Below are 11,551 nucleotides of genomic sequence, written 5' to 3' on the forward strand. Positions count from 1 at the left end.
GCGCTTACCTATTCAAGTTCTAAACAGAGGGGTATTCATAGGAAATGTCCTTGGATTCTTGTATTTCTTGGCAATAGACAAATGCCTGATTATTCCATTTCTCACCAGCACAAACCAAGTTCTAATTGATTGTAGATGAAGAATTAAAGGTTCCACGAGCTATATAGTCACACAGCTTACTTTTCAATTATGAGCTCTTTTTCAACTTTTTATATAAACCAAAGGAAAATATTAGATGTAATTTTTGAAAAACAAACATTGTACTTTATCTAAAGAATGTGAGTGGTAACAGGAAAAGGCAGGTTGACAATCCCAGAGCATTCAAAATGGTGAAGGGCACACAGTCCAAGGCACATTCTCTGGTAATTCAAACAAACTCCAACATGTGCTGAATTTCCATCAATGAAACTGAGCACAGGATCATAATGACACCATCTAACATGACAGATTCAAGACACATTAAGTAAACTGAGGCCCAGGATACCCAAGTTATTGCTTCCATAATATCTTTCTAACAAAGCAACTAATCAAGAATCCAGTCTTATGTATGTATGTATGGCCAAACTTCACCATTGAAGATCTGGGCAGGGCTCTCCCCACGTGGGTGTGCCCTTCCAGCCTGGCCCCACTGTTTAAGTCCTAAGGTCCATCTGCCATGGCCGAGTGAGCTTGGACAGTGACAGTGAAGTCCTCGGGACTGTCACAGCCCCCGGTACTGACCGGGGCTGACCCTGCTGAACATCCGAGATCTGATGGGATGGGATGGCAGGGAGGCATTGAACTGCCAGGGGCAGTCCGTAGTGAGACTCAAATTCATGACCTTGGGATTCAGAGTCTGGAGTGCTCTCCATTACACCACAGGACCACCCTTCTATGCACTATTAAATGGATACTTCAGCTTTAGCACACATAACCATCCTGGAATTTAGTCTATGCTTTAGTTTGCCAGTTTGAACCTAGAGATATTTTTCTGCAAAAACTCAGCACACACAAAACTGCCCTTCTGAAGACAGGTATGAAATTCCTTAATCATTTACAGGGCAGACTGGAACACCTTCCACACAAAGTGAACATCCTGCTTCCTGAAGCACTCTCAGCTCAGCCTGGCAGAGACAGCAAGGTGGGACTAGCTGGGACCAGTGCAACTTTGATGGCATTTAACTGGAATATGGTGCAAAGCACAAACATAAGCTCTCTAAAGAGTTCACAAATCATTAAAAAGCATTTAAATACAGTACATGGGAACTTTCATCCCCAGCACCCTAGCTGGATGCAAATTCATCCCTTTGATTCTCTGAAAGTCCGATGTAGTAGGAGTCTTATTCTGAAGAACTGCGAAAGGAGTCAGAACAACCATACCTATTGCTCCCAACAACTACAAATTTTTCAAATAAGTAACTGAATTGCTAGAAAAACACACTTTGACCTCCTTTAAGGCAATAAAGGGAAAAACCCAAAACAAACTAAAAAATTTAGACAAGAGAATGTACAAATGAGAAGTGTTCCTGGATTCTAAAGTAATTTTAAATGTTTTAATAAATATCATTAAAATAAGAATTTTTATGCCATTAGGAATTTGTTACCTTGGTCTTCCCATTGAACTTTCACAAATGAGTTCTCTGCTGCTTTTTGCTTGGCACTCTCCTCTTCTTCTTGTGACCACTGCACGTGGTCCCTGCAAGACAGTTGAAGAATCAGCTTTTTAACAGGATTTTCAATAATATTTTTTCCCAGGAAAAACAGTCACAAATTAGCTACACTGTCTCAAATACAACTTTTTTTTGAGTGTAGCAAATGATCACAAGGAGATTGATAGTTAAAACCCAAGTTTCAGTGTATGATACATAAAAATTAATTACTAGGTAGGTAAAACTCAGGTGATTGAGAAACAACTCCCAACTGCAAAGAGACTGTAGTATGCATTTTTTCTTAATAATAGGACTAATATGTATCTTATAAATTGAATGTGTTTATAGGAATGCATTTTGAGTGTCCCTTAGAACTGTGTTTAGTTAAATGTACTAACAGACCTACCAACAAACACCCTAATGCAAGAAACTTCTCACATTACCAGTGTTTATGATGAAGAACTAAGGTCATTTAGCAAAGAAATCAGCTGTTCCTGAAACAGAGAGCAGAATCCACCTACTCAAGTGGAACCAGTGGAATTGATGAACAGGATTTTATTTATTTGGGTAATAGAGACAGGTAACACTTGGAAAAAGGAATGAGACATTCATAAGAAAAGACAAGCAATGCTAAAATGGTTCCAAAGTCTATACCCTCTATATTTGTGTAAAGTGGTTAACTAAATGTGATGTTAATCCATTAAATGGTCACAGAACCAAGCCCAGATCTGACACTGATGACTAAAATGCCTTCCCTGCAGATTTTGTGTTTGGATCAGGCCACAATGTAGAGTGCCCAAAAATGTGCTGCTGGCCATTTTTAAAAGCCAATCAGCTATCCCTCCAAATCATCCAGTCTGAACAGATTAAAGTAGATAATACAATTCAAGTAATCTATTAGATCCTAATCCTACTGAAATCAACTAACTGAAAGCCTATGACTAAAATTCCATTGGTTACTATGGGAAAAGAGACAAGGTGCCAACTTGAAAACAGTTGATTTTCTTGAAAAGCTAACGAGCATCTTCCTGTTCTGTACTTGGTGACATATAGGTAACTTAATTCTTAGACCTTTACCGTTCCTCTTTTGTTACTTGTGGGAGAGCAATTGGTATGTATTTTTCTGCTTGTCTCAGACTTGATTTCCACACCTCTACTGAAATATTTCTCATTCTTGTCCCCAGCAGGTTGCCCCTGCCCTTCCTGCATTTGTTCATATACCAAATGTTCCTGTGCAGTGTCACGGCTCTGACAGACCTGCTGCAGTAGAATAAGCTGAATGACCAAAGCAGTACTAGGCAGCCATTCTCTTGGAAAGACTGCTATCACCGTTTTTGATCCTGCCTATTCCAGCCAGCTGAAACCAAGGACAATTCAGAGGGCAATAATACACAGGCAACGCTTCTGGGAGATGACTTGCTGTGGTATAATCTTTAGCTGACCAATTTCAATCAAATACTGTATGCCTGTCAGAGCCCTTAAGGGCTTTACACACAGTACTATAACAGTACTATAGGTGCCTGAAACCCTCCATCTTCAACAACAACATTTTTCTTCCCTTTTAGCCTTCCTTGGAAATTCATAAAGCTGAAGAAAGATAGTTTGGCTCTTTCCTAGAAATTTCTATATGGTACATCTGAAACAACATGACAAAATCTACAAAAGAGGGGACACAGCATAGTTCTTATGCAAACTATTTATATAGTTTGTATGTTTCAAATAAGGCAATACAAGCTGGCAGGAGAATCCCTAAGCACAGAAGTGTTTAAATACGAAAGAGTTTTAAGCTGAACACTGACAGTAGCAAAGCAAGCTATCCATTTTAACCACACCAGGAGCTGTTAACATGAGTAGGTCTGATATGAGCTCAAACAATGCTGCTTTCAGTTCGGCTTATTCAACTTAGTCCTTTTCCACTAACTTGTTTGCTAACATAGGGTTTAATTATCTCTGTGATAATGTGAAAACTATGCCAATTACTAACCTGAATGGAAGCAGGCATTTTTTGCTCCAATGTTTGGCATCATTCATTACTTCTCTCTCAAAATGACATAAAAGCACCCAGCAAATATCTAAAGCATTAGTTCCCAAATTTAATTTGCTCAACAATGCTAGCAGCTCTTGGCTCTCTGCCAATTCACACACAGACAAAAAAGAATACCAAAGTATGAAGTACCAAACATGACGATGAGTGGAAAACAAAGGGACATCATACATCAATGTTAGAGAAGATGAATACCTTATGCTCACCCTGCATAATCTACTTAGCACTACCACTCATCCTAATCCCTCTTACCTCCCTAGTGAGAACCAGTGAAACCCACAGTTCAGTGAGGCTCAGATCCAAAGACCTACCCCCACTTCATAATTTGGTTCTTGATTTAGATCATCACAACTTCCGTGCACCTCTGCTTCAACTCAGTTTCACCTGTTTTCCCTTCTGAGCCTCATGGATTCATCTGCAGATCCATTTTCTGAACAACACTGTTTCTTTCACTCCCATTTTCACAATCCTTCCCAACCACCCGCATCATAGTTTGAAAACTCTCAACAGACTGTCACCAAAGGCTAGAAGGAAAAATTGAAGCTACACATGGCCAGTTTTTCGGAAAAAATTTAAAACAAAACAAATCAAAACAAAAAGCCCCACAAACAAAAAAACCCCACAGACAAATATTAATTTCATTGAGATACAATGTTACAGAAAAAGGGCAGCCTTTTTCTTAATATCTTTTCCTACCTTGACTACATAGCCTACATTTGAATAAACATTCACACAAGTAAAGGATTTTTCCACCTAGCATGAAGCACTAAGCCTGGAATAAGCTAAAGAACTACACTGCATATAGATTTATGAAACAAGAGATAAACTTCACACTCTTAACACAATAATCAGCCAAGGAATGTACAGAAGTATAGTTAACTCCAACTTTGGCCTTAAAGGGCCATGGCTTGCGGACCCTTAGTTTAGAAAACACCAACAGGTGACAGATTTAGTTAACTAATGAGTTAAGCCCAAATTTAGAGACTAAAATGAGTAACAAAGACACTAGTTTGTTAACCAGAAGACAAAATTTTCTGTGTCATATTCTTAAGACCTTTTTATTCATCAGAATTAGAGAATATTTTGAAATAATTTAGGTTAAAAAGCAAAATGGACCAATATCAAATAACATGTACTACTAAGAAGAAAAGTAATTTAAAAAAACAAAACAGCAAGTCGAAATTTCATTTCAGAATAAAAGCTCATCCAGTAACTTCTCTGACAGCAGAGGACACCTCTGAGGAAACTATAAGAACTGTAGATTACTTCAATGACATGAGCTTAACGCCTGAAACTTGTCATCAGTTACTTCTATATTACGTTATGCATTCATTATTATTAGCCACATCCAGTCTCTTTGTCTAATTTTGCTAAATCCTTGCTATTAAAAATGGTGACAGAATTAAAAAATCCATTGAAAAATTATGTAGAAAGTAATTTCTTGTATAGCTTCTAAATTCCCCACTTTTCATCAAATATTTTTTGGTTTTAAGTTATGAACTACAGCAATAGAACTTCCTGGTTTTTTCAATATCTTAGGTAGATATTCTTCTACTTTCTAAATAGATTGAGATATTCTTCTATCCTCCTAACACTTCCTATAACACATACTGTTTTGTATTCATCTCCATTCCGCAGGCAAAAATCTCAGCCTTTTCAGCCTAGTTTTTCCCACTGTGTTGACTAGCATTCTTACTCTTTTTGAGTGACCATTAACTACAAAATTACCTTTTAGAGATGGAGATGCACTGTTGCAAATCAGGACAACTCTTATTCTTGTTAACATTTAAATATTGATGTCTCCTCTGCTATTACATCACTTATTTATGTTAAGATTAAATTTACTTTTTCTGATAATTGCACACTGGATAGAAATCTCTGCTGAATTATCTGTAACATCTGGAGGACACTTTTAGAAGAATACAAGTGATTTACGTGTTGTTCCTTTCAAAGTGGTGGTAATTAGACAAGGGTACTTCTCCAGTATGTAACATTATTGTACCTAACAGACACCCTTCTGCCATTGTAAATAACATAGACTATCTCACTGCTACACTTTCTGTCTCCTAATTAATTATTGATCTGTAACAATATTTTGCATTTCATTCCTTGACTAACTACTTGCTCAGCAGCTTTTTATGTAAGCCACTGAGAACCCGTAGCTGCCGGATTAGTTGTGACAATCTCAAATTCTCTCTAGTGCTACCTTCGCATGTCTTTTTTGGCAGTACATTATTTTACACACACATCACTCATCATAGTAAGCAGTATACAAAATTATATGAAAATCAGCCTTGAAGGAACATCTCACCACATGTTATGCTCAAAGACCTTAGAAGGGTCAGTTAAAATCCGTGATCCCAGTGGAACAGCTGGTCGCCGGTTACTTTGGTGCCTGTGCTGCAACTTGCTTTTCCTCAGACGTAAAGCAGAAAGCCTTGTAATGAAATTCATTTTGTTCAGAGACCTGAAAACACATTTAACTTAAATTACAGTTTTGCTTTAACTTTTTTATGTCATTTACATGAGAAACAGGTCAAATAACCAAGCACCAGTATCAGTATCAATAATTTACTAAAATATCAATTTAAATGCTTTTGAGAAAACAGCAACATCCCTCCAATGTGCTGAAAGTCCAAATAATCCCAAAGTAGGCTACTGGAATGAAACCAACTGAAGAAAAAATTATCTGGTATCATTTCAAAGTCCTGTCAAACCGGGGAAAGAAAATAAATAAACAATAAAACAATAACCCAAGTTCGACATTGTACCTTTATAAAGACAAGCAAGAAATGATCAGTAAAGAAACCATTTGTTCTAGAAGGTACACACTGTCATCAAGACTGATGTTTTTCACCCCACTAATTGTCTTCCTAAGATTTCATTCTAGAACTGTGACTGTGGTTTTATGCTTTTAAATAACAAATGAAAGATTTTTTTAAAGTGTAAACATTATACACCAGAAAGTCTTCCAAAATTCCTGATCCCTATTTAGTGCCCTCTTTGAAATGGTCTTACAAGTTAAATTTCTACTTATGCAAATTAGAAAGTGATTGAGATTTTTCTATTATATGTATAATTCTGTCTTATACAGCTATATTTTATTTTACTTGTAATGAATGATAACTAGTGTGTGCAGGTAATATCAGCATTTTTTCTTTGGTGGTTTTTTTGTTTGTTTTGTTCTTGCATATTCTCATTAATGTAGGCTCTCTATGAGATGAGTAAAATGAAATACCCCTCCTACTACTACTTTTACCCTGTTGTGCCTTTGTTCTTTTTTCCTTCAAATGCTCTGCAAGACTTTAAAAATCATTTTTAGTCCTATCTTTTCTGCCTTTTTTTTTTGAGTGCTGCTTCTGTAAAAACCACACATACAAATTTTATGCACTGGAAATAGAAAAAGTAGTTACAAAAGAATAGGCACAAGATAATACTAGAAAACATTCTGTGCAAATTGGTTACAAAAAAAAAGATTTTTATCTTGAGGAAAATAGTATTATTTGATCACAAGTCTTGTACTGTGAATCAAAAATTATTAATTTGTATACATCAATAAAAGACTGGCAAAAGAATCACTTAAATAAACAAGTCCTAATTTAAGGTGTACTCTTGAATGTCATGCATAAAAAGGGCACTGTTTATTCATTTTAAGCCTACAGAAAAAAAAAGATGAAAAAGGGTTAAAATTTCTTTTTATTTGTCAAAGATTAAATAAAATGAAGTTTGCCTTATGGTTGTCAATGCCAAATAAAAACATTGTTAATTCTGGCTGCTGAGACTGCAATGCTCCCAGGACATGGGGGCATTCCCATACACTGAAAATAGAACATTTAGTCCTATTAAAAAACCAAAACTTCTCCCAATGTTACTGAGTTTATTATGGCTTTTTTTTCTTCAGTGTGGCTCAGCAACTAAAAACATTTTCAGTTTATACTTCAATTACTACAAATTGTTCATGTATCGTATTTGAAAATATGCATGCATTTTTATAACTCAATGCATAATTATTAACATATATGGGATATAATGAAATAATTATTATGAGACATGAATATTAAGACATGACAATTTCTGCAAAATGTGTAATTTACATAAAGGCAATGTTCTTGAAAACAAAAACAAATAGAAAATCCTCCAAAACCCCAAACCACAATCTGATCTAAAATTACTATTATTAAATTATAGAAATGCCTGGATAAAGATCCCATTATGACATTGCAAACTGTTTCCAAATCCTCTTCCTCCTTCAATCATTCAAAAAGACCTGAGTTGGTATTTTGCATTTCCTGTGCCAGCGTTGACATTCACCATAAAATATGATTCAGCTGCTGGGCTAGTCACATAATTCTTGGCTTTCTACATATCTCAATAAGAACATGAAAAGATGCACAGATGGCAATTATAGTCAGATGACTAAGATGATGTTGCATCAGTGAAATCCAGATATGCAACTCTTTCTATGAAAATGTAATCCTTTGAGTGGTAATTGAACAATTTTAGCTGATAAATTCTGAAAATGCAAGGAGAGTGAGGTAGATGGGGAAGTTAAATTTACTGTTGCATCCAGTGTTAAGCATGAACGAACCCCTTGGAGACATGAACATGTATCCCTGAGACAAAAGTGATCCATGTTCATGAGGTTAGTGGACAACTTTGCTACTAGAAGTCCAAAAAGCATCTAAACTACTTCGAAGCCTAAATTACATTTTAAGAAGTGTGCCATTGCTCAATTGTTTCTCTAATTGATTGTTGTTAATGAAACATGCAAACACCCTTTCTCTTCATCAGGTAAGATGATCATACCCTAGAGACATTACAGCAAGAAATGTTGTCTCAAGCAATTAGGAGTTATTTCCTTGTTCAGAGCTACAGTTTGATTATTAATCAAAGCAATTCAGACTTCATTTTTACAGAAATTAACATGAAACAGAATTACATTAAAAGAGGCTAAATTTTGTGGCAGCATAACAGTTTTACAGAAAAAAACCCCACTTTCAAGAAACAATGCACTTGATAACCATGCTGAAAAGCAATATGGAAGAGGCTTTTTTTCTCTGTGGAATACTGCCTTTTATCCTTTGCAATTCTGTCATTGTTACAAGTACAGATCTGGTCCCCAGCTGAGTTGAGAAATTTCATGAAATAGCCTTAAAACTTCTCCCCTCTTGAAACAAGCTAACACAGCACCTTTACTACAGCTTTTCGAAGGTGGGCATGCAGAATAACATATAAACACCTACTGCTAGCTAGACCTGAAATAACACATTTCTAATTGATGTTGGCATTAAAACCACTGAGCAGTCACACCCACAGAGGAAAAATTAAAGATATAGGAGAAATGAACAATTCTAATTTTTTTATAGTGAATTACACCCCAAAACATACATAAACCATATCATTGGTGAGTAAAATCCTTTAAAAGTATCAGTTCTGAGGGAGATGTCAGAGGAAAAAAGAAAAAAACAAATCAAAATGATAAATAACCTGTTATTTCTGTCCAAGAACCTCACTTAATGAATTTATTAGATGAAAATATTTTCACATTTGACTGATCTACAACTACAAATTTAACAATTTCTTCCCTCTCCAATCACTAAGCCTACATGTAGTGTGTTATGAAGAAAAAAATAGCCTATATTAGGAACAGCATGTGCATCCTATGTTACATTCCTAGACAGAAAAGTATTCCAGAAACAATTAACTTCACATAGTCACTTCTGCTTGGCACCTAAAAGCTTATCCAGACACTTGACCACTAATCCCCAACAGTCTCCTGTAAAGCATTGCTGATCTATTTTATAACCATCCAATACTACCAAAATTCAAAATACCTCACACAAAACAGACGCAAGTGGCAATCATGAACACAAAGGGAGGGGAAAAAATCAAGATAATGGTAACAGAAAAGGTAACTATGAATTACCAACGGTTATTTTTAAAATGCATACATATTAATATTTCTTAATATTTCAAATCCAGGGGGATGGGGGCGACTTTACTGTCAACCAGACATTCATCAACTGAATGCTTAATGCTATTCTATTTTACCAAGTGACTAATCATGCCCTCTTGAGGCTTCATGATTAGTTTTTCAATTATATACTTCCAAAAAATTATGCACATTTCAAACAATAGGATATTTCACAACTTTTCAAACTCAGCAGATCTAAAATTTTCAACTGTTTTTTTTTCTTGTGCATAATAACCAGGAATGATGCAAACCTCCCTGTAGGCATACACCAACTCCAGTAAAACTGCTGCAGAGCACTCACTCCCAAGGGGAAAAGGAAAACAAAAGAAGAATTATTTTGATTTATTCTGACTTCTATACAGACAACACAGCTAGCACGGGTTAAAAAACAAAGCAGCTAAAAACAAACCAACCAACACCACAAGATATGATTTCAAACACATGAACACAAATGTTGAGTGAGAAGTGCCTGTTCTTACACACCAGCTGCCAGGTAGCCTGTCAAAAATAGTCTAGGAAAGAGAAAATTGTTTCTACAGCTGTAGAGGGAAAGAGAAGGTGGGGATAAACCCTGCTGATTTACTGAAAACATTTACTTGAATCACCGCAGAATTGTTCCTCGTTACTCTGCACACCCTCTGCTGGCTGCTACTTACAAAGAAAGGAGGAAATAGAAAAGGTAAAAAAAAAGGAGCTGTGGAGACTTTATGTATCTGTATACATACATATATCTGCACAGTGAAGATACATCCAAACCTCCAAATGCAATGACTTAAATTGTTTTAATCCTGCTTTCTACAAAGTATTGAACCTTAAATTGTATTGTCTAGCAAAAGATGATTTGTGTCTACACAAACTATGTTTTCCTTTTATTAAAGATCATGAGAACCGGGATACAAACAACATCATTTTTATGCCTGTTTACAATGTATATTGAAGAACCTTGTTCACTTACATTCCTGCAAGCCTCTGATGTCCCTGTGGCCTTTGCTTAGCTGCAGCCTGCCCTGCCAGCTCTGAAGTCACTGGCAATGGTGCAGATCCATCGGGCAGTAGCTCTTACTGTCCTGCCCAGGTCTTTTGAGGGAGCGACTGCAACCACCGTGTTTGTGCATTAGCTCACTTCACAAAGAACTGCAAAGCACCAGACAACTAAAGGCCTCTCTCTTTGCTTACAGTATCAGTGAAGATTCAATGTTCCATCAGAGATCCTGAAGAAGAGACACGGAAACACACAAAAGATCATCAACTTCCGCATTACCCACGTGGGCGCCCGGCCTCTGGCAAGCAGGGCAAGTTTTCTGCAGACTTCAATTACTCTGCTGGCAAGTAGCAATTGATGACTGTGACAAGTTTTGGGATGTGGCTCTAAAAATACAAAAATGAAGTGTCATACATCTTAAGGAGTAGCTATGGATCTGTGAGTTTTAAAGAAACAAATCCCTTAATCTTCCATCCATGCATCCATCCATCCATCCCACCCTGCCGTAGCCAAAAGGGTCCGTGGCCGGTGCCACCGGCCCTCACGCTAACAGCGCCCCGCTGCTAAAGAAAGAAGATACCAGTCCTCTGTTCTGCTTAACTAGCGGTCGCTTACAAAAGTTTCCTGCTCTTACGAAAAGCAAAACAAACGGGTATAGCTCCCCCCCCAGCAGGCCTCGCACGCCGAGCGCTCCCCGCAGCGCGGCGGCCCCGCGGGTCCCGGCGGGCGGGCGGGCGGCTCTCACCGCGCCCCGCGCAACGCTCCCTCCCTCCGGCCCGCTCCTCCGCGCTCTGCCCCGCCAGCGCCCAGCGCCCCCGCCCCGGGGCCGGCCCCGCTCCGCCCGCCGCCTGCGGACACCACGCGGCGCTCCAGCCCGGGGCGGGAGGCGAAATCCGGGCGCGCCGCGCGATTCTGCCCCTGAA

At 37.7% G+C, this 11,551-nt stretch overlaps 1 protein-coding gene across 9 annotated transcripts in view; it reads right to left on the reverse strand.

Annotated features, from left to right (window-relative positions):
- METTL8 (methyltransferase 8, tRNA N3-cytidine) overlaps positions 1-11,543 on the reverse strand; it is a 44,102-nt gene extending 32,559 nt beyond the window's left edge. For 5 of the 9 annotated variants that reach the window (XM_071562551.1, XM_071562548.1, XM_071562549.1 and 2 more), the window contains exons 1-3: positions 10,602-11,237; positions 5,984-6,139; positions 1,584-1,675 (exon numbers count right to left, since the gene is read on the reverse strand). In XM_071562551.1, the coding sequence (XP_071418652.1) occupies positions 1,584-1,675; positions 5,984-6,139; positions 10,602-10,603 (250 nt within the window). In that variant the 5' untranslated portion in view covers positions 10,604-11,237. Of the gene's footprint in view, positions 1-1,583; positions 1,676-5,983; positions 6,140-10,601; positions 11,238-11,262; positions 11,288-11,373 lie in introns of those variants that run through there. The other 4 variants (XM_071562544.1, XM_071562545.1, XM_071562547.1 and 1 more) reach the window with 4 other exon arrangements.
- Between the last annotated feature and the right edge of the window lie 8 nt (positions 11,544-11,551).

This window comes from Pithys albifrons, chromosome 8 (assembly GCF_047495875.1).
Source record: "Pithys albifrons albifrons isolate INPA30051 chromosome 8, PitAlb_v1, whole genome shotgun sequence".
NCBI classification, from domain to species: Eukaryota; Metazoa; Chordata; class Aves; order Passeriformes; family Thamnophilidae; genus Pithys; species Pithys albifrons.